At 44.5% G+C, this 24,346-nt stretch overlaps 1 protein-coding gene across 3 annotated transcripts in view; it reads right to left on the minus strand.

Moving 5' to 3' along the window:
* The window catches only part of foxp4 (forkhead box P4), a 92,861-nt gene that overhangs the window by 39,096 nt on the left and 29,419 nt on the right, over positions 1-24,346 (minus strand). For all 3 annotated transcript variants that reach the window (XM_085273659.1, XM_085273658.1, XM_085273657.1), the window contains exons 2-3: positions 20,034-20,213; positions 3,278-3,367 (exon numbers count right to left, since the gene is read on the minus strand). In XM_085273659.1, coding sequence (XP_085129785.1) covers positions 3,278-3,367; positions 20,034-20,204 — 261 coding nt within the window. In that variant the 5' untranslated portion in view covers positions 20,205-20,213. The remainder of the gene's footprint in view (positions 1-3,277; positions 3,368-20,033; positions 20,214-24,346) is intronic.

Genomic DNA, 24,346 nt, shown 5'->3' on the forward strand with positions numbered 1-24,346 from the left:
CCAAAACGGTGCATATGCTTCTGCCCGTGCCCACCCTGGAGTGCAAGTGTCTGCCAAGTGAGTCCATTGTAGAGAAGGTGTGGCAGGTCACGGATGCATCGTATCATGCTGGGTAATCCGCCAATTCCAACACCGTCTGCCAACTTTGCTCACCAATTCTCTCAGTAGCACTTCTGCTGCTCCCAATTAAGGTAACTGTGGTCAATTATGTCCAACGCCAACGACAAACACACATTTAAAGTGTGAAATGAACCAGCTGCCTTTGTGGCAAGATCATAAACACAACTTCCCCAATCTATTTGTCCAATTGTCAGACTGTAATCTAAAGAGCGACAATTCCCAGCCATCGTTATTAAGTATCACTTGTGTTCATTTCTTGAACCAGTTGTTAATACACTGCTATCTAATAAATAATCAATTGTTAAAATATTTTCTTCTTTTTAGTCACTGCCGCTGCAATTGTGTCGCACACAATCGATTTCTTCTTCAATTGCTTGTCTCGAGACTCGAGCTATTGTCGGGTTTTTCCTGAACGTGACATGACAGTGACACACACACACGTGTGAGCGCACAGACGCACACACACACACACACACACAAAGTGCACTGATACCATCTCGCACATCCAGCCAAACACAGAGACCATCTCTGAGCAACCAATCAAAAGGCAGATACAATCTGAGAGTTTCTTTTGCTCTCTGCTCTGATCCTCCCCTCTATTATAAATAAAGAAAAGAATAGAAATATGATGGGGAAGGCGTGGGGGCATAGGATATGGTGGGTGGGTACGGGAGAGGGGGTGGGTGGCTTGTCAAGCGCAGACCGAGGCTTCTCCAGAGAAGTCAAGACACGAAAGGAAGTCTTCCCGCTCACCCTGTCTGCCTCTGCGGTTCTCCCTCGGAGAGAAGGGAAAAATCTAATTATCGAGCTCCTAAAGATCTCATTATTGTCTCAGGCTCATTTGCATGTGTGAGAGCGAGCCCAGCAGGAGCCAACCTGAGGACGGCCATTTTGTGCCTGATGTGGAGCCACCGTGCCACCGCACAGTCGCTTTCTGCCACCTTTACAAATGACCAGATTAAATGTCTACCTTCGCTCACGCCACCGTTCACGTCACCCTCTGTGGCCAATGGATGATTGCTTCAATTAAAGAAACCGAGCGCAGTCGCCGAGATTTAAAGGCGATCATAGAGCTGGAAATTACAGTAATTAAGAGATGTCTACCTGCCACCCTTACCAGCCTGATTTATTGTAAACAACTTCAGTGCTGAAGCGACACACAGGAACACACAGGAACAACAACCGGCGTATACTTTGTGCTGCTGTGTTTGTGTCTGGAAGGACTCAGGAGCAAACACACACACACGCAAATGTAAATCCAAGTGTATCTGTGTATCTGTTGGCAGGATGTGTGGGGCGATGTGAGCTGACAGCTCAGACAACAGAGATGTAGCATTGATGCCCCGGAGAGTAGAGAGGTTAGGCAGGCCACACAGCAACAAACAAGACAAACAAGACAGAGATGGAGAGTCAGGAGAGGAGCAGGGCGGCACAGAGAGAGAGGAAGGAGCAGGCAGTGGAAGGTTACACTTCTTTCTTATAAGTGATGCGCATTTGAAGCAGGTCAAGTGAACGCGCGTTCGACCTGCACTTTATCCCATTCATGTGAAAATGAATGTCAACATTCTCGTCACTCTTCAATGGCTAACATCAGAATTACACTGCGTGTTAACTCCCAGTTTCACTTCCCCCTACATGCTTACGTTCTCTTACTCCCTCCCCACCCCCTCCTCCTATCTCTTTTAGTTCTCTTTTAAGATGAGCCAGGAAGTGAAGAGTTGTAATGTAGCATTTAATTAAATTTCTATCCTTTAAGTAAACTCCTGTTCGCCAAAGCAAAGTTGAGCCCAACACGGATTGACCGCCAGCCTGGATTAAAGCCACGGAGGTCATTCTGCAAGCCAGAGACCGAGCAACGAACAGTCGAAATAGTAGGAGAAACTAAGAGTTTCAAAACCCAGATATGGTATAAAACAGTATTTATTTTATTTGCTTATGTCATAAAACCTCATTTCTACACCTGCCAGGTTCTATCCAAAGTAAATAGCGACTCAGGTTTTGATTAAAGTGTAAGCTGTACAATCCCATTTTTGGAATCTTTTTTTTTTTCTTTTTTTTGACATCTTGAGTAATAAGCAGTCATTAATTCAGTGGCATTTTTTGCACTTCTCAGAGGTCACTTGGCAATTAAACCGCGTGGCCGACAGTTCAAATTCTTTACTTTTGGGCTTTCTCTTGATGATGCTGTTTCTGATCAGCCACGGAAGATTCTGCTATTCACAGTAAAACACACAGCTCCGAACATCCCTGTGCTGCTGCTGAAAAGCTTTGACATTTAGATGTATTTTCTATATATTTAGGAGTTGAAATGAAAATGCTTTAACAGGAATGTTGCTGCATATATAGATGAAAATTGCAGATCTTTATGCAGAGTGTTATTACCTTGCTTTATAAATCAGTAAGCCCTATTTTCCCCCCCAAAAGTGCCTTACCGGGTTTAGACACCACACAGTAAATCTTACCTCATGCTCGTTTCTGACTCACATCTGTCTTTCTCTCTCTTCCCCTTTTCTGCGTTTCCCATATTGTGATGGTGCGGCCGTGTGTTTATAATGTGGCATGCTAATGAGAAGAGCAGTGCAATAACCGGACTGCTTGCTGCTCTAATAGACCCACGATCCCGCTTTATGGATATGTGACACAGCTACAAATCACGCTTTTGCATGTGGCCTGCATATTATAACCGAAAAGAATTACCAAGAGGAATGTCTTGTGTGATATCTATCAACATACACTGCTAGCTATAAAGCATGTGTTGTAACTCTGTGTGTGTATCTATATCCTCCTCAAGTGTCTTTTAGCAGGGATCCTGCACTCCAGCTAACCCCGCTCTCTCCACTTACTGCTGAATTCAACTCTGAAAAGAAAAAAGAAAAAACACGACTCGCTACCCAATCACTACAAAGGCCTCATTCAATCACTCACTAACAATCACGCACACACACACACACTCACTGAAATCGAGGGAGAGATACACACAGATAGAGAGTGAAAAAGGGAAACAAAAGTATGCACCTATATCATTGACTGCAGGTGACGTGGCAGTTGGTGAAAACAAAGTTGCGGCTGGCAGAGGCTTAGTATCATGCAGATTGTGACAAAGCAGCAACTATGTGTGTGCTAGTGTGTGTGAGTGCGTGTGTGTGTGTGCTCTGACCTGCACTGGGCTCTGTTTGACCTCGTTGCTGCCAGGGGAGTTGAGTCCAGAGGCCTGCTGGAGGAGGAATTGTCTGGCTGCCTGGAGGGCCTGCAAGAGAGAATTGGAGATGATCAGATGTTTATCGTGCACGCACAGTCGTACAGTGCAGTATTTTCTGTGTTAAGCAACTCGAAAAAGTCACGCACTTTCAAAGTAATGCTTAACATTTACAAAAAAAAGAAAAGAAAAAAGCCCAATGTGTGCAGTTTCATATCACCATGCACCCATAGCGTCTGAGCGTGCACACTTTCAGTACCTGCTCTCTTCTCCAAATCTGATTTCCTCAATCTGAGGTATGCACCTGGCTGTCAGCCTGCTTGAGTTTTTATATCTGTTGGTGTGTCTGAGTTCTTTCTCAACTCATTCAAAACGTCCTCTTGACTTAAAAAAAAATCTCCGACCGTCTCCTCTGCCCATTCCCTTTTTTTCACCGATGCCCTTTCTTTCCCCCCCCTCTGTTCACTTTCTTTCTCCTCCTCAGGGGAAAGTGTAGAGCGGGTTTTCCACATCCTGTGAGGCAGAAGTGTGTCAGCAACATCTTCATGTGTGTCTTTTGAATGGTGGGTGTTTTGTGTGTGTGTGTGTGTGTGTGTGTGTGTGTGTGTGTGTGTGTGTCAGAGTGATGTAAGGAACCATTTGGCTTGGTATTCCCTGAAAAGCTGTGACTAACCCCCACCTAGCTCTTCACTCTCCCTTCTCTTCCCATTTCTATCGTGTCTGCCCTCCAGTGCTGTCCATCTAAACCAGTGTCACCATTGCTCACTAGCTGTTTCCATTCTTTCACTCTGCTTGAGTTTTACTGATTAATCTGGAATCTGCCTCAGCCATCTCTCCTGCCCTCTCAACATAAGGCACCTTTTCTCAATGTCTTTTATCGCCTTTAACTGTATTAATTATATTTGTTTCGTTTTGGGTTTTTTTTTATGTTTTTCTTTCCTTTGTTGTGTTTTTTTGTCACAGTGCTAAAGAGCAAAACTCTCTATCACTGAGACAAATCAGTCCCTGAGGAAACAGGCATTTTTGTTGGAATGTTTGAACTACTCAGAAAACAAAACAAGAAAACACCCATCTCAAAACAGAGCCGCCTTGCACTTACCGTAAGCGCACAGACCCACACATACACACACACACACACATGCAACCACGCACAAGAGCTCATGACAGAGAGTTAGAGAGGGGAGACAGCAGGATGCACATTTGCTTCCTCTGACTCAAAGGGGAAAGGTTCCTTAGTAAATATTGATTTATGAAAGTCCCTGTGTGTGTGTGTGTGTGTGTGTGTGTGTGTGTGTGCGTGCGTGCGTGCGTGCGTGCGCGCGCGCCACAAATTAACGGCCAGAATGAGGGATGTTCTTTACCCTGGAAGCTCTTACTCAACTGCAGCGCACAAGAAATCTAGTGCATCATTTCACAACACACAGTACAGTGAAACGTGCAGCACACGCTTACTTTACACTCGTGCTTATTTAATGAATTGTCGAATTAGAAGCTTGGGTGCATTAGGCAACGTTTAATTACAAAAGCAGAGAGGAGAGATTAAACCGAGGCTGAAAAGAAAGAGAAGTTCTCTGTGCAGTCAGAGTGATGAAAACCATCTGTATCGAGCACACTTGCTACTTTTCCTGAGACCGCAATTAAAACGCACACACGGACACGGCTGAGGACGTGCCTGTATACACACACACACACGCACACACGAATTTTAACACTTTGACAAAAATCTTGGGAACCCCCCTCCCATTTACTGGTTTGACCTCAGCTTTTAAGCAGCACAGACACACACACTCATACACACACATAGACACACCAAAAAAAACACAACCGCCCAGTTTGTTGGCATGTGGTGTGAATTACTCCTTGAACACCCTGTCTGCCCAGGAGTGAGTATGTGTGTTTGTCTGTGTGGGTGTGTGTGTGTGTATGTGTGTGCATATGGCTGTATGTTGGCAGGAGCTGGGGAGGCATGTCTGGCAACAATAAGGGACAATTCCACCCAAATTACCACCCTGATTACCACTATATTAAAGAGCCATTTATGGCTTTCATAAACGCTACAACCAAGCAGAGGTGATGCCTGTCTCCACTCGTGTGCCTGCATCCATGCATGTGTGAGTGTCTGAGACACAAGAATTAAGTTAAAAATGCAGATATTTATATACATATAAATAATCTGCAAGTTCTGCTGGACAGCAAAGAGGAAAGAATTCCCAGCTAGCTACCATTAGGGCATCTGTATACACCATAAATACAAAAAATGTTTAGCAACTAGAACAGATGGTAATACAAGGCGGCTTAGCGTCGGGTATTTTTTCATTATTGATATTTACAGAATCTATTCTATATCGTCAACATCCAACAAAACCTTTCAGCCTTCCCTAATGTCTAAAGCTGTCTGTTTTTAATTACAACAATCTTGGTAACATTTATTTAAACTTAAACCGTAACAAAAGATGACCGTAATACCATGCTGCTATTCCACTGAAACTCACCGAACAATATTATTAAATTGTTTCCTCTCCCTCGGGTACCTGGACTCACTAAAAGGCAGTCAATCATAAATTTCCTGTATTTTTCCTCATCTTGCTCGGTACAGCAACTAACCATAAGTTTGGAGAGGAAGCTCAAGAAGTAGCTGATTATGTAAACATTACTTCATTCTTCCGTTACAAAGATTGCGGTTCAAGAGTGACAACACAAATCGGGATGTTGGGATTTAGAAAATAATGACCTTAGTAAGTTTAAAAAAAAACCCTCCTCCTCTTCTTGTGTATTGTCACTTGGAAGCTTGTCTTTAGTACTATTGGCACCATATGTAATTGTCACTCCTTGCTTCCACCACATGTATGGCTTATATTGTGAGGTTTTACTCACACTGTAATAATTCCCATTACCTTGTGGATGAATAAACGGAACCTTGAACTTTCAACTTTGAACAACACTAGAAAGAGGGCCGCAGGCTTAGTGCGCACGCACACAAATGCCACCAGCAACCGCAGCCAAAGCCTCTCAGGTCTACTTTGTCAAGAAGCACTTCTCTTCTCTGACCCTTCTCTTTCATTTCTACTCTTTATGCTCACTCCTTGCCTTTTTCTCTGTGTGACCTGGGCGAGCTGTAGCATTACAAAGCATGCCTCCTGCCCCCTTAACCCACCCACACACTTACACCAGCTCCTCTAAGACTCCCCCCGCTCCCCCTGTGGCATTCTTGGGGGCGCACTGCACCTTTAAAGAAAATATGAGGGAGGCCTAAGAGGGAGGCCCAACAACAGAGTCTTTGTGCTGCCGCTGAGCACTCACACACACACACAAACGCACACGCGCACGCACACACATATACACACATCAGTGGTGTCAGACAGGTTTTATTAGAGTGAGAGAGGGAGGGAGGGAGGGAGGAGGAGGAAGGGGAAGGAGGGGTGAGGAGGTCACTGCTCAGCTTGGAGGCTCGAGAGCACACTGAGTGCGCAAGTGTGTATGTCAGTTTGGTGTGTGAGTTCTTATGACTTGTCATCGCTCCCCTCTGTAAATCATCGCCTCTGACACAGCCTTTAATAACAGTGCATTTTTTAATTCAGCAGGGTCACACACACACACACACACACACGGCTACTTTCGCTCAGATTTCCAAAAAATGCCCAACAACTACGCGTTTAATTGAAATCTGAAAACGACTAGAAGAAAGGAGACGAGAATGGTGATTTTTTTGCTGCAGGTATCTTTACTGCAGTATCTTTATGAACATGTGCACATCTGTATGTCTGAAAATAGCTTCTTCTTCACCTACAGCTGGGATGTCACGAATTAAATGTTAGATGCAAACTAGAAGGTCTCAACAAACATGTAGCAAATCCGAGCCTCCTAAAGTAGACCTGTGTGTGTCTGTATGTGCGCACCCGTGCCTGGCTCAGGTTGCTAAAGCAAACAGGTCTCTGTGTGTGTGATGAATCTGGCCTCTAATCCGCCCAGTGTGTTTGGGTGACAGAGAGAAAGAGAACGCAGGAATAAGCAAAGAAATCTAAACAGAGAGACACAGTGAAGGAAAAAGGGTGGGGGGGGCAGACGCAGGGGAGGGCGAGAGAGAAAGAGACAGGTGGGTACCATATGTTGGAGTAATCCGTCAGCACTGACTGAGGTCCATTGTTGACGGCCGAAACGAAACAAAATCGTCCCCCTTTTACCCTCTCCTCCCCGCATCCCCCCATAGATAAACAGCCCCCGGGGCAGACAGTGGGCTGTCCTTGGGGGAGAAGGAGGAGGAGGAGGAGGAGGAGGAGGCGAGGGAGTTAGGAAGGGCAAGGGGGAGGCAGGTGGTATCAGATTTCTTTGCTCTTAGACCAAGAAGAAGAGTGTACAAAGAAAAGGAGCACAAGTGAGCGCGAGGGAAAAGCTTATTGTTGCATTTAGTGACAAGGGAGCTAAACTAGGCTCTAGCAGCTGGTGATTCACATGTCTGTGCAGCGTCTGAGGCAGTAGATAACTTCAACACCAAACAAATATCCCCAGTCTGCCCCTACTAGCTCAACAGCCTGGGAATGGTGGCTCGTAATGCACCTCGTCTCCAGTGCTCTATCCGCTCCCTTCTCCGGGAAAGAGCAATAGATGGAGACACGGGCAGATAGATTCAGGGTGAAGATGCAGAAAAGAGCATGTCACACCCTGCTGCTTCTCTAAGGTCTGCATGCCTTCTGATTTTGGATCAGCAGGAGAGGCTGGGTTCAGAAAGAAGTGGACCCCCCCCCCCAAACTCTTCCCTCTCTCTTGCTATCTCCTTTCTGGAGGGCTGTTATTGAAGCTGAAAGCCAAGCTAAAGCTGTGTGGATGCTGCCATCCTCCTGGGTCATCCAGTGATCCCTTGTATCCATGTGCGCTGCTTCTCCTCACTTTGGCACCAAAAACACCCTCAAACTCCACTAAAATCCCCCCTCGACTTTAATTTACTCCCTCTTTCTCTTTGGCTCGTTCTGTGCTACTCCACTAGTTTTCCTGGCTCTAATCTCTCTTATCTTTGATTCCTTCTCTTTCTCTTGCTACTCAGAGGGAATCATGATCAGAGAGAAGATGAAACAAGACTGAACAGATGTAATACAATCTACAAAGCATGTAAATTTGTTAAAAGGATGATGATACACAGTATAGTATCAGCTCACCTGCCTACAGAGATAGGCCCAGTATTTACACACACACACTGTACACAAAGTGAGATTCCTGAAGAGGTGACAGTTAGTGAGATTGCTCTATGACTTTGGGGCATATATGAGTGAGGGCTTGGTTACAGCCACAGTGAAATCTCATGTATCAAATGCATCACTGTCAGTCACCACATAAACCAGATTGCTTTCCCAGATCACTTTATTTCTCTCCGTCTACATCACCTGATCTGTCTCCCACCTTCACTCTACCTCGCCATATAATGCACACAAATATTTGCTTGGCACTCCTCCAAGTATTCTGTCTTTCTGAACCCCTGGCCTCTCATCTCTAGAAATCTGTTATCCATACCCTTCTTTACAACAGCAAATTCTGACAGCAGGTACGGGTTAGGCACAGGCCTAAAATAGATCTTCTGGGTCTTCCAATGGAAGCAAAGTCTTGTGAATGCAGCTGTTGGGCTTAAGAGGGGACCCTCGCCTTCCGCCTTTGACTGACAGACAAAAAACGGCTATAGTGACGACTGAATGAACGGCATTCTCGTGTAAAGTATTTAAAAGTTGTTGTAACAGATATGTATTAACCATTTTGCACAGTTTTATATTGGTAAAGAGCTTTTATGGAACTGTCGTCATCAAGGCTGCAGTCAGGAAGTTTTTATTCCAACCAAACATTACAGCAGCTGATTTCTCTGATGCTCATTTTTTCCAGCAGACATTAAATTTAATGGGAATTTTGCAGGATTTTGCAAGGACACAAATATAGGCTCCTTTGTAGCACAGAAAGGAGGAAAAACAGTCTGCTGAGCCACTGCGACGGCGGTGTCTACAGAAGGAATCATCGCGGAGAAAATAAAGGAGTTTTAGGTAGTGTTATTCACCATGCCAGTCATGGCCTTATTGATTTAGCGTACATACAACAATGCGACAAAGGAAACAGGCAATGGCGAGTATATTTAAGACAGATCAGGGGTTTCCACGGGGTAAACATATATGCAGAAGGAATTTGCAGCTTGAACCAAAGCCTTCTAAAGCCTGTCAATTTCACGGTGGGTTACAAATAAACTACCCTCTGCCAAGCCTTCAACCCTTTCCTCCGACTCCTCATCGTGCACGCCTTCTCTTTTTCTGGTATTAATCAGGTCTTTCCGCCCTCCCCTTCACCAGCTTTCCTGTCATTTGTTTTCGCTCCCTCAAACGTGGATTTCAGACCAGTTGTCCACCAATTTAGCGGAGCTTAAGCAACACCGAATGCCTCAGTCTAAACTATCTGGGACACCTTCGGAACCACCGGCCAGCGGCAGGCCCGTTCAGCTATTTAATGTAATGTTTCCGCAATATAAAGGCACCGTTTGAGTGCTGAGGTTTTTGAAATGGCTGAAGCAAGCTTCTCTGGGCCCCAGACTGACCATTAAAGAGAGGAAAGACCGTATTCAAGAGCCAATGCTATAAAAACTCACAAACTCCAAAAGAACTTCAAAATACGTCGTAGTGTTTGAAAACCCTGGCTGATTTTAGATTTTTTTTTTTCACATACTATTTTTCACAGAAGGGACCTGTTCTAAACTCCGGGGACCCTGCCGACTTCCAGATGGTTCTCTTCAGTTCAAAACTGTTTTGTGAAACGAGAAAACCTCTCCCCTTCAACTATGTCCCGACACTCATCTAATGTTTCTATTGATTCACGGGGGTATACCCATGGTCATAAAAAAAGAGCTGAACGAATACCCAGAACTGTTTTATATCATGACACAATTCATCATCATATACACACATCTTAAATCCAACACGAGAGCTTTTCGGCTATTTTCTGTTAAGTGAAGGGAAAAGGGCACGGAGAAATAGACAATTAAAGATAATGATGAGGTGAGGAGGGACAGAAAGAAAGAGGAACTCCCTTCCTAGGGAATATAAAAGCAGCTCCCTCTGTACTGTAGGCCTCAGCTCAGTCCAGGCGGCTAATTGATGGCAAATAGCTCTACAGCAGTTTCCTTACACACACACGCGCGTGCGCACACTCACACACAAATACACGTCATATATTATATACACATATGCAGTTTCTCTGCGGTTTTCAACACAGCTCGTTTGGCAGGAGAGGAAGGTCTCGCTCCAGACAGACCCAACCCATAGAGGAAAACACACACACACACACACACACACACACACACACACACACACACACTTATAATATTTAGCACTCATCTCGTATAAGGTAGGACAGTTTAGTAGTCGGGTCATGCTCCTGGGAAGATAAGGCCACATAGGTGCAGGTCTTAGCTGGGTGACGTTTCAGCCATTTCTCCTGCCCAAACCATGATGAGGATAGCACTAGCCTGGCAACCAGGCCTCACATATGGAAACCGTTTAACTCTTATTATTAATAACCGAAAAAAAAAAACGTGGGGGGAAAAAAAAGCAAACTAATAACACATGCAAGACACTGCCAAGACCCAGCGCGCGAGACAGAGGAAAAACACATACATACATACACAAACAAAGACTGTCTGCCATGTGCACATGCATGCACAAACACGTACACACAAAGAGAAATGCGCACACTCAGAAGTCTATTGGTTAAACAGAAAAGCGCAGTCCTAGTCAGTGGCCTGTAAAAGCATTAGCCCGCCTGCCTGCTTCGATGGAAATAAAACTCTTTCATGTTTTTGGTTCAGAGGGTTTTTACACCTGGTTGTGGCTGTAGAGATCGAGATAGACACACCCTAACACCCACCCTTACCACACACACACACACACACACACACACACACACACACACACACACACACACACACACACACACACACACAGAGCGGAAGTGGGCAGTACAACAAAGGCTGGCTGCTGTACAATAAGTTTAACTAAACAAGCACAAAATCTTTAACTTCCCCAAATGAGGAGCAGGGTTGGGGTGTGCTATTAAAAAAGGGGAAATGGGGAACTATGTGTGCACGCTAGACTGTGTGATTTAGTAAGAGATGTAGTGAGGCACATTTTTAGGTTAAAATAATACAAAACCAGAAACCAGCCAGAAATAAAAGGAAATTTCAGCATGAAAAGTCTGCTCATGGCAGTTTTTATGGCTTTCTTTAGTCTTCATCATTCACAAAACATCTGCTTTAATCCATTTCCCTGCTTAACATATTACTTTTTACTAGATTACACAATTTTTATACTTTTCACTTGCAACACTTACAACTATGGCTATTTGTCATGTGTTTCAGTTATGGAAAACTTAACTAGCAAGACAACAAAGGCATTCTTTCTATCAGGTGAAAGGAGGGTGCCGTGCACGGTTCCAGAGCTCAAGAAGAAGGCAAAAAAAGAAAGGGAAAGAGAAGAGCTACATTCCTCTCGTCCTCCCTGTTGACTCTAATCTCTCCTTTAAAATGGCTCGCACAAAGGACCAGCACAGACTAGCTAATTAGCAACACTTTAGGCCTCTGCAGCTTTTGTGTGTGTAGTGTGTATATGTGTGTCTTCATTGTGTGCATCCTGGGCTCTCAACTGTTTCCAGGGTAACTGCTTGCCCGGCAGCCTTGCAAGCGTTGCACATTTTGTCTTTACTTTCCTGTTGTTCCCCTCTCAGTGTCCATCTAGTTCTGTAGATTTAAGTAGTAAGAAGTAACAGCACAGACCGGGCACTTGGACCGGGATAGGAAATGGTAAATGGCCTTTATTTGTATAGCGCTTTACTAGTCCCTAAGGACCCCAAAGCGCTTTACAAATGCAGTCATCCACCCATTCACACACATATTGGTGATGGCAAGCTACATTGTAGCCACAGCCACCCTGGGGCGCACTGACAGAGGCGAGGCTGCCGGACACTGGCGCCACCGGGCCCTCTGACCACCACCAGTAGGTAACGGGTGAAGTGTCTTGCCCAAGGACACAACGACGAGACTGTCCAAACCGGGGGCTCAAACCGGCAACCTTCCGATTACAAGGCGAACTCTTGACCCTTCATCGCTGCGATAGGAGGACCTTATAACACAAGAAGTTCTCCTAGAAGCAAGTCTCATCCTTAGGCACACATCTGGATAGATTATTTTTAGCTAACAAGACCAATCCTGCAACTAAAGACACAGGTTAAGAGTTAACATTTTAATGACTGCACGCATAGCATCAGCAGTCAAATTTGATCAAACTGGAGCAAAACATTTTGTGAATATGCACGACTAAAAGGGTTAAAAAGCTGCTTTCTTTACCAATTACCCTTCTACATATGCAGGCAAGAACTTTTATGATCGTGCAGATTTATTTGCGGCTCAATCCAGAGTGTGGGAGTATCAGTTTTTTGGGATCGTCCCACCAAAGTGCTTGTACAAAATGCCATGCTAAGCCAGGTTATGGATACAGTAACCCAAGAAAAACAATACACATTGCCACATTATTTCTATGATACTAAGTAGATTTGTCTGCCACCACACACGTGAAACATTCATGAACCTTAACTGTGCGCGGCCACCTGTGCAACAACATATTTAACTTACACGTTTCCTTGTTTGGGTAAATGAGTGGAGTGCATGGTTGCAGACTAAAGCTGTCCTGTCTTGGTGCCTTATTCCAGATGAACCCTGCAACAGAGCACCTGATCTCAAGTCAGTTAAAACCAATTATGTCTGGAGAAGCATCCCCAGACACACGCACACACAAGCTGTTACTAATAATAATGAGGTCTTTCAGCTTTGTTTTGTGACCTGTGACCTTATAACAGCCTTCAGTCACCATGGTGACAGGTTGAGGAGTGGAAGTCCTATTTCACTCAACTTTTTAACCTCCATAAACTGTGTCTGCTGCAGCCCATTCCTCGACGTGTCTTGTGTGCATGTGTGTGTTATTTACCTGACAACACCGCCAGGCCTACCCAGTGTGAGTGCTTTCAAACACTCCCATGGCAACCAAACCCAACCTAACCCCTACAGGTGCCCAGGTATGTGTGAGTATAACACTGTCTCCACAACAGAGACAGGACAAACACACACAAACACACATTTTTTTTGTGTGTTCGTGCTGTCTATTTTCATCTCTGGGTCCCTTGACCGGTTGGATCAATCAACCATGACTATGTCCATGCTAGCTCATCTGGTCTGCTGAACCATGTCTACTCTCCGTCTTTTGCTATAGTCCTGTAGCATACTTATGTGGAAGACCGTATTAAGGAGTTTACAGTTTTACAGTACTGCTCAAGTTGATGTGAAAACTGTGGTGAATATTTCTGCTATAATTTCAGAAATGTGCTAAACTATGGTGGATTTTTCCTCTTTAGCTAGAGAATGAGCATGTATTATGAGGAGGTCACGGGGGAGAAATGCAAAAGAACTGAGAGAACAAAAGTGCGAACAAAAAAACAAACTCCACATTTCAATAGCTTGGCTGGAGAAAGCATTAAAAATTCTTTTATTGACACAAAAAAATACTATTAGAATTAGGTATGTGGGAAAAAAAAGAGAAATTTGAGGAGGGGGGGTCAATTGAACACCTTTGAACACTAAAGCTATATTTTGGGTATTGATGCATATTTGTTCTTTAGGTAGATGTTTGTATGCTAATAAGCAAGCACCCAGAAGCTTTAAAGATTTGCAGTAGAGTGCTTCCGTATATCCGGATCTCAAAAGATAGTCAGTGTCAGGGTCCCTGTGCCTACCCGGTCGGCTCAGTACGGCTACATATGTTTTGTATTCCTTTTTTTATTTTTTTCCTGCTCTCTCCTTTCCCCTCTTTCCCTCCTCCCTCTGCCTGGGCGGAGCTCACCTGCGGGCTCCTGCCCTTGGCCCACGCACCTGTGGCTCATCACGAGTGATCCAGCTCCTTTATAAGACGGCAGCCCTGTGTTTCTCGTCGCTGGACCGTTGCCGACCCTCGTCAGTGTAACCCCAGCTCAATGACTTCAGAAGTGTTTCATAGCGATTTACCTAACTACCCATTCGTGTCTCTGTGTACAGATTCCCTGGACCTACCCCTGTGTTACCCGAGTGAGTGGAGTGTGAAGAGGAGTGGACGGAGAGTGTGCGTGTCTTTCCCGTTTGTGTGTGGACCCCCGGAGCCCGGCTTTCCCCTCACTTTTGTAAATAATCACCTGGTGCATCATAATAAAGACTCTTGTGCTTTCAAGACCTAGAGCCTGCGCGTGAGTCCGTTCAGTCCCGTTGTGACAGTCAGGGTAGCCGATTATATTTGTTGTGTGTTCATGTCTTAAATCATCCTGATTATTAAGTATGAAGTACTGGTTAAGACAAAGATTGATTTTCTGAGATCCCAACGAGTAAAGAAAAAGTAAAGAAGTCAAATTCAAGGAAGACACAAAAAGGGTACTGCTATTCCTTTTAAGACTCCTAGAGGAAGTAGTTGCTCTATAGGTCTCTTTGTATCAATGCGGTAATAGCAGTGGGTGTTCTGTGATGGTAGGCAACCCTATTTGCCCCTCCTCTGTCTCAGCATGACCTCTGGTGACCTGTGAACCATACTGACCTCCCACATAAAGACGAAGGCCTGGGCAAGACCGAGGGAAAGCTTTTAGGAGGTGACAGCACTCAGGGAGAAGAGTGGGACTGATTTAGTGACCAGAACACATGACAGACAAACAGTTATGGGTTTATGCATGCATGCATGCAGACAGGCAAGAAAAATGCATTGGTATATAAACTGTTGTGCAGATGCACTAAAAAGGAGCTGAATTTGATTATTCCTAATAATCCAGAAACAGTAACTGAAATGCTCTTTTCCCATCTACCTTCTCTTTTCAAGTCACCCCTTCACCTCAATCTGCTCTGCACTCCTGACCTGAAATTGAACTCTGTTGAGTGCTGGAGGTCAAACAAGACACAACAGTCCCAGTGACCAACATTCACCTTCCATAATTCAGCAAAGCCTTTTCAGCCAAAGCTAGCGAATCCCATATGGCTCAAAACCTCCCCACCTCCATTCATACGGGCCATAATTACCGAGTCTAGCCAATCTAACAGGAAGCCATACGTTATATGAATCATCCAGCATCTCTCATCATCTGTTAACATGCTCACACACAGCATTCTCATACATCTGTCCGCAAAGCACTCCCAGCATCAAACCCAAATGTTCACTCTTGAACGTGCACACACACACAATGCACACACACACACAAAACAGCTATCTTTCATCAGTGTTTGTGTATATCTGAGATCTGTATCGGTTCCCCCTGATCTCCAGTCATCACTGCGGCTCCTTAATTACACCCTTCATTAACTCACATCAGCTCTGTGCACGTGTGTAACTTCCTATATGTGTCTGTGTGAGCGTATACGAAAAAGCGAGCGTGACGAAGATCGCTAGTATCCGAGTGTGTGCGAGCGTGCACACGTGCGCAACACGAGGGAAGCACTGAGGAAAAAATAGAACATGACAAATGGGAGTGGGGATCGAAGCTCCAAACCAATTTCTAAAACTGCCTTTTTCTCAACCAATGTTCCTTTTAAACCCTTGGGGGATGGAGACCACTGCTACAGTCTGCTTCTCACTTTCTATTTGCGCGTAAGAGTGAGTTAAGCACAAGAGAGAGGGGAAAAACTCCTGTCTGGCTGGTTTAGGCAACTGATGAGTAGCCCTGCCAAGAGGAAATGGCACCTTTTTGTCACCATCTCACTCTCTTTCCTACTTTCTTCTCCTCTCTTCCTCTCATCACCAGAAGCGATTAATTGACAGCAATGGGAGGGGGGGGAGGGGGGGGGAGACAGAAATGGGTGAGAAGAGAGAGGGGGTGGCAGCAACGTACAGCATAGACTTAAAATCTGCCAAAAACAAGGAAAAAGGTGGTAGGAGAGACTTAAACGGAAGGAGAGAATAGGAGACACCTGGTTCTCGTCAGTGAACCCTCCACCCAGCCACACATACACACACACTTTGAGGTTTGTTAGGATTTATCCTGCTTACATTTCTCTTCTGCTATGCATCATTTCACGTCCACACCCGGCACCTCAACAAACTGCCATACACTCTCCACCGCACTCTCACTTTTCCACCTCGCTCTCCTCTCGCTCTGTAACTCGGCTCATTGTTTTCCCTCCTTGCCCTCCCTTCATCTCTCTCCACGATGATGGGGCAAAACTGGTCTTCACCCCCTTTTCACTTTCTTCCCTCTTTCCTGCTCTGTTCTTTCTGGGGAGGCAGACAGGCCACATTCCACAGGGAGGCCCAGGCGCCCTTTTCTGACACGTCTCAGCATTACACCCCTCCCTCATCCCTCTATTTCTTCTTTCCAGCCCACAAATGCCCCCCACCCCCACCCCCCTTCTCCGTCCCAGTGCTGCCTCTTCACCCGTCCTTTTACCTTCATTCCTGCTGACTGGTAGTCCCATCTTCCAATTTCTCTTCTCTGTTTATCCCTCATCATTTACTTTCCTATCTTTCTGATTTTCTCTACCTATGACAGACAAAAAAAAAAAAAAAAAAAATTTGACTCCAAAGACAGAGGCCAGTTTAGAGGTTTGATGGCTGGAGATGGCTGTGATTTCTCTCAGGTTCCCAAGAGGCCCAAGGAAAAGATGGCTTTGTGTTCTGACAACACTGAGCTGTCAGGATCCCAGTATGTCAGTGTGTATATCTTTTCTGCTCCAGTGCGCATTGGCAACGCTGGTCTACACTATAGCTTCAGGTGAGAGACTCAAGCGTGGAGATAAAAGGAGGATAGGGAGCAGGAGGTATGTCCATGAGATTTAGGTAGCGTCTTAAGTTAAAAAAAAATGTATGCATATATATATATATATATATATATATATATATACACCATTATTTTACAATCAAGTCTGAATATGAAAGGACGAAAATCAAAAGACCAGTACAGACTAAAAAGTTAGAAATCCTAAATTGAACTCTAAAGCTAAGACATTTTCCTTCTAGTTTTTAAAGACTGACTATGAAATAAATAAATCTAATAAAACTTAGTAAAGTCGTATGAAAATGTCTTAAAATAAGTATAATGTTCTCTTTTAACCTCCTAAGACCCAAACTCTTCCACGGCATGCATTTTTAATTTCTCTTTGATATTTGGGCATATTTGGGGCAGATGAATGTAAAAACAAAGAATTACCAGATTATTTTTTTTACCTTATTTTTGTTTTTAAGAAAAATAAGAGCCACATATGAGGATATTCATTTAAAATTTTGATAGAACAGTAGCAGTATAATGTCCTCGTAAGTGGATATCAGGCCCATGTAGAGCAAAATTGAGTATTTTGGTCTAAATGCCCCAAAATGTGATGTCCGCATATGTAGACGGCAGGTCCTAGGAGGTTAAATAACAAAATTCACTCTTAATAAAAGTTAGGATACAACAACAAAAATAACATCTTAACTCCTGCTGCATTTAAACTACATATAGTATATTTTAATATTTTCTAAGATCTTTCATTTAAACATGGATAAAATATTAATAATAACAAAGTTTAAAAAATAAAACAGATGAAAGATAAAAGATAAACTTAAAAAACTCAGCTCCTATCAAAGAAATAAACACTCCAAGGTGCTTTAATCTTATCCAGGGAGTGAGGCAACGAGAGCGGAGAGTTTGGGAGGTGTGTGAAGGGAAACAAAGGCTTGTGATATTTCGAAGGGCTGAAGGTGGCACGCAAGCTTGTAAATGTACGCGTGAATCTTAAGTCAGTGAAAAGACACGGTACAGGTGATTCTAATAGCATTTTAAGCAGACACATGTTTAAGAGTCCTCAACATAATCGCATGTATGCAAAAACTACGCCTCACAATCCAAAATGCATTGCTGTGAAACACCCATAAATCAAGTAAAAAAGAACACAATGGTTCCAGACGAAAAAAACACAAACATGTATAGCACAGGAAGACCACACCTTTAACTCTTAACAAGTCAACTTCGCGAGAATCGAGTTAAACTAAAAAAAAAGAAGCTGTTCATAAAGAACTACCACAATGCAAATTTACAGTCACATATGTGGATGTAACATTTTTGTGAGGTGAGCGTTGGGATCTGGAGGAAAGGTTGTGCTTGTCTTTCATGGTCCATAGTGGCTGGGGTGGGGGGGTGGGGGGTTAGTACAGCAAAAGAGAGGAAGAGAAAAAGATGGAAAGAGAGAGGGAGCTATGTTTGTGGTTGGTAACCCGCTCGAGAGAGGAAATACCAGGGTTCACGCACACATACACACACCTATATACACACACACACAGGTGCAAAAACATAGAGAGCATAGACACGTCCAAGAGAATAAAGACCTGCTTTGTATGAGCTACAGGTTTGGTGTTTAAATGTGTGCATTTGTGCGTGGCAGTGTGTGTCTGTGTGTGTGTGTGTGTCCTCGGCTGAAGGTTGCTGAGGAAGCAGGGTGAGGATGCAGTCATGGGAAGGAGGAGGGAGGGCAGGACAGGAGTGAAGGGCTTCGAGTGTTCTTCATTCACCTAAGGCTCCATCATTATAATTAGGGGGGAATCATTTTAGCAGCAGGGAGGAAACCCTGATTTTTTTGCCCCCCCTGGGTTTCCTCACTAGAAAGAACCCAGAAACCCACACTGACCCTCTGTGACGGGCAAACATACAAAGCATGCATAAAAAAAATAAACAGGAGGACAAAAATGTGTTCTATCTATTAATCTACTCAATAAAGAAAACGCCTCAACATTTACTGAAAAACGTGAATCACTAAGTTTCCACCATTAGATCATTAGACGACAGCATGGCGGACATTTTTGTGTATTTACGGACAAATGACTAGTGTAGAGACCTTTATATGAAAAAAAAGTTGTGAAATTCTGTGTGTGTGTGTGTGTGTGTGTGTGTGTGTGTGTGTTTGTAAGTTTGTAGTACGTGTAAAGGTCCAGGGTCCTTCAGACAGTAATCAGTAGAGAGTTATGTGGATTCTGAGGGGAATGAGAAATAAAATTTTCATCCAAGAAGTTCCGGGAAAAGTTTGGAAATTCCATTTGACGCAGTGGCCAGTGTGTGTGTGTGTGTGTGTGTGTGTGTGTGTGTCTGTGTGTGAGAGAGAGAGAGAGAGAGAGAGAAAGACAGAAGAAGAATAGCATAACTCCAGACGTTATGGACACACATCCGAGTGCTATATGGAGTGTGTCATAAAAATAAGAATCTGAAATGTACACACACACAGAGCTTACCTACAATAGCTCATTCTTCCCTGTTTTCTTCTTCAGAATTGTGAGGACTGTGTAAATATCCATCACTGGGAATCTCACGAGTAGGAATTAATGCGGGGAACTGTGTCCCAGTGGAATTATTTGGCACATTACGAAGAGTGGCTAATTAAAGCAACGACCAGCCAACCTGTCAGAGCTTTTCACTGTTCGCACACACAAAGCTAACTATTACTGTGTGGCCACTCGAGTGCTGTCACATCTGTACGTTATGCAATGACCTCACGTGTACATGCTGCTCCATACGATGTGCCATATATACAATCACGAGTTGCACAAGGGTTGCAAAACAAGTCTCATGAGTACATATAGACAAATGGAAACAGTGCAAAAAGCATGCATTACACCCATAGGGAGACCCCACAAAGGCCTAAAAACAACATGCGCACACTTATATGCAACACTAAAGCACACACCTGTTGCTGTTGCAGGTGGAGTAAGTCAACTGGGCTGATCTCTCCATTGGTGTCTCCGTTGGACCCACCCTCTCTACCGCCCCCTCCATCCGACTGGCTACTGAGGCTGCTGACTCCGTTCTGGTTGGACGGCGTCGTACGAATGGTCTCAGAGGCTGATTCCACCATCATCACTGGCACCTGAGGACAGAAGGGCGTGTCACAGGTTGAACAAAACTGACCTGGGCAGTTTCAGCTCTTATCTGATAGAAAGGATCAAGTTGGGAAACTAAAGTTATGCTGAAGGAGAGAGAGAGAGAACAGTGTGCGTATACGTGCATATACACTTTCCTTTCTAAAAAGGGCTCGCGGTCATGCACAAACCTGCCCAAGAGGCCACAAAGCAACACCTAAAGCAGACACTTTTTTTGTGTGCGTCTCCATGTAAATGTGTGTGTCTCTGAGCATACACAATGGATTAGGATCACATGTGCAGCAAATCTAAACTGACAAGTCTGTTAATACTCTGCTATATAGTTAAATAACACACACATTTCTCCAATAATCAGAGGTGGCATGTGTGCGCTGTGTGAGACATGAGCTGGTTGCTCTTTGAGAAAGATCTGTTTGATGCACCTTCAGAGGGCCTCTCTAATTAGAGCGTGTTCCTTCCACAAAACCCGACAAAACGAGCCGTTCCTGGATGTGTTGTTGTTTTTGAGAAACAACGCCTCGCAAACACACAGGCGCATTTGCCATCGTTAGGAGCTCGAGCGTGGGAGAGAGGAGACACAGAGACACACACTCTGCATGCGCCGAACACACACAAGCTCAGCTAATACAAAACAAAACAAACCTTCACACAAGCACGCAGGCTGTGAACTCCTAATGACAAGCTCAATCTCGTCTTTCTGCCTCATCCAGTTTTAGAAATTAACACACACAGACACACACAAACATGCAAGTGCACACTTTAAAAGGGGAAAGTTCTCTTTGCTTTTACTTCAGCATTCCGGAGTGGGTACACAAAACGCCATCGAGGCATTCTACCTGCCGTCTGCGTCTGTGTGCGCGCGTGTAACGCATGTGTGTGTTGTTTCAGAGGCGTACAACCCATGCCTTCTGGGGAAACAATAAAAGCTATTTCATGGGAGAATCTAACTTTTCTTTTCCTCTGAGGCAAGAGTAGGTGAACATGAGTGTGTGTGTGCATATTTTTTTTCTCTCTGACAGCAGGTGAGGGTGAGAAATCGCTGGTGGCTTTGTTAATGGAATGCTGCCAAATGTTTGCTGGGGGACAGGGACCTTAGCATGTTTGTGTGCATGTAGGGGGAGGTTAGAAGTGTGTGCAGGTGGATGGGCTTGTTAAATGGTCAGTTCTCTCAAATCATACTCCCCCCCCCCAAAAAAACAAAACAAAACAGGTTTTCTCATTGATGAGGTCTCCAGCCCTGCTGATAGTCTGGTTCCACTTTTAAAGGTTTTGCAAAACCCGGATATAAATTTTCCGCTCTTTTGTGTCAGTTCCACTCTATATCACTTTTTTTTCTGGGGATAGAATCAAAAGTATTGGAGGCAAGCGTCTCAAGGCCTTAGAACGTGGAAATAAATCCATGCAAGCTATCAGTGCCACTTAAGCGCACCGGGCGAACGTGGATCATCGAGGAATTCTATGAGAAGGATTCAGAATGTCTTCGTTTATATGAAAACCTCTCTCCGGTTTCAGTCCCAGACGAGCTACTGTTTGGCCACTGTGGCGAGACCATTTTTTGCCATACATATTATTATTTTTTAAAATATTGCGAGCTAAACCTTTAAAAGTACAAGGTGCTTACTGACATATTTCACCAGTTCGAGACTCTTCCCTAACAAGCAGCGCCATTCGAGAGCCACAAATCACACTGCAGTATTTTTCCTCCCCATTAACTCTCCCCTGTCTCCCTCCTGGCACCCATCCGCCTGTGAAGTTAAGAGTGAGAAGTAGAGCGTTATTGTGACATTTAAAGCTAGTCACTTAATCTCCAACCTCACTCCTCTCCTCAGTGCGCTCTCTCGCTCTCTTTTTCATTGTCCCACCCCCACCCCAACCCTCATCTCCTCCCGCCTTCATCCAGACCCCTGCTAGGTCAAACTACTCCCTGAGGTAATATTATGAAGCAAGGCATAGTGCTGAGTGATCAACACATCTCGCCGCACAGTCCACTGACTTTGCACTGCGGTAGAAAACTCCTCACATCATCACACATTTCACTACGCATGAATCACCGGTCTGCTATCTATCCCACACTATATTGTGCCATGCCGTAATGTACTGTAGACCCATCTGCTTTTTACTCTTTCTCATTGACCTTATTAGCAATGAGGGGAAGAGAGATAAAGACAGACAGAGAGATGGAGCTTGCAGGTGGACAAGGACCTAATGGGAAAGTGGGAAGTGTTTAAAGCTGCAAGCACATGCCTTGTCTTTTATACACACACACACACACACACAGGCCAGTGTGGTGGTATGCCCATCTAAAGGGTGTGTACTCTGTCATATCCTGTAATGGGTGTATATAAGTTGGTGTAATGGAGGTCGGGAAAAAGGCAGGGGCATAAATCTACCCTGAAGTCTTTGATTAGGGTTATGATACACACACACACAGACACACACGATTTTTACATTTAAGTGTTTCTGGCAGCGAAGAGGAGCTGCCCGTGCAAAGGCCTGCCTCAGCCCGCTACCCCGCTCTCAATCTGCGCCTCTTTCTTGCTCTCTCAATCTCGCTACATGCTCAGACCCTCTCTTGCTGAACCCCTGACCTGAGAGTGTGTGGGGAGAGACATTCCCACTACCCCGAGGGGACTGAGCAAGGGAGGGCGGAGTGCAGATCAGAGAGATAAAGAATGTGTTTGGAAGAGAGGGAAATAAAAGGCCTCTTTTGCCTTTTAATTGGGATGGAGAAGAGAAGGAGGGTAATGGGACTCAACATGTTTCTGATGACTCTGGCGTATACGTGAGTGTTTGTGTGTGTTTGTCTAAGAGGCTGACACCTACCTTTGTACTGTAATGGATTAGCTCACTGCGAACGCTTGGTGCATGTGTTTATGTGTGCGTCTGGTGAGATTGATGAGCCGAGAGGCGTTGGGACGAGTCTTGTTGCAACACGTACTGTAGCTTGTTCAGATGTTCCCAAAAACACAGCATTAATAATAATGATCAGAACAAAAAACTCTCACTCTGTTTCCTCCCATTGCTCTGGGTGTGTGAAGTTCAAACAAGCCGAGCCAAATGCCCAGTAAGCTGGCTCATCGCGGCTGACTCCCAGGCTTTGTCTGTGGTATTTGCTCTGTCAGATTCCTCCTGGTCACTGCTCATCAGGAACTTTGTAAAACCGGACCGGTTTCACTTTCCGCGAATGCATGTGTGTTTGTGCGAGAGGGGGGAGAGATTTGTGTACGGCGTGTATTTATGTGTGCATCTGTGTTTACAGCAGCTTAGTGAGATAATAAGTCTTTATCATGTTATGCCTCATGTGGGAATATTTCCTGCACTCCCAGAACGCCTGTTCTGTTTCCTCCGCCTTGCATCAGCTCACAGGAACGCTGCTTATTAGGCAAAGAACTGAGGGAATAAGAGTGGGAGGGAGAGTGAGTGGAGGAGGGAGGGGGTAAGGGGGAAAAAATGTCTGTACCAGTATCTACACTCCATCATCTATCTACTTTCATCTGACTCTTGAATTAACTCTCCTGCTCTCTTCATGCCGTCTTTCTCCCTCTGGTTATGCCTGGCAACTAGTGGCAGGTTCAACCCTGGAAAACATTAAAGTTTTCACCCTGAAATAGAACCCACATAGGTTATGTCTATGATCTCTGATAGTTCAATCAATATTTGTGAGCAAGTGAGACTGTCTTCTGAAGACAGTATCTGAGGAGCCACAGCTCTAACCCGTTTTGTAATCAGGAATCTCAATTCAGAGTTGACAAAGAGTGGCTCTGTGGATGCACAAAATATCTGGTTAACTGTTACAACTGCGAGGACTTTACTTCATTACAAATGACAGTCTCGGAGGAAGGAATGGGAATCGCAGTCGTTATTGTCACTCTGTCCATAGAACGTCCTATTTACTGTCACTGGGGAAAGCTAAAGGATTTGTCTCCTGAAAACATTACAAAGAGCCTAAGCTGCTCTACATTTGCGCTTTGACAAGGACAGGAACACTGTCATGCAAAGACAGATCATGATTTAGTAAACACTTACACGCCCATATTCTCACACTCTCACCCAACAAGCTGTCAGACTCCGGTGCTAAATAAACTGTGACACTATCCCCGAGGGAATCTGATTTAACCCC

Source organism: Mchenga conophoros, linkage group LG5 (assembly GCF_057382185.1).
Source record: "Mchenga conophoros isolate Kocher_MC1m ecotype Shallow Benthic linkage group LG5, M_conophoros_male_GT1.1, whole genome shotgun sequence".
Taxonomy (NCBI): domain Eukaryota; kingdom Metazoa; phylum Chordata; class Actinopteri; order Cichliformes; family Cichlidae; genus Mchenga; species Mchenga conophoros.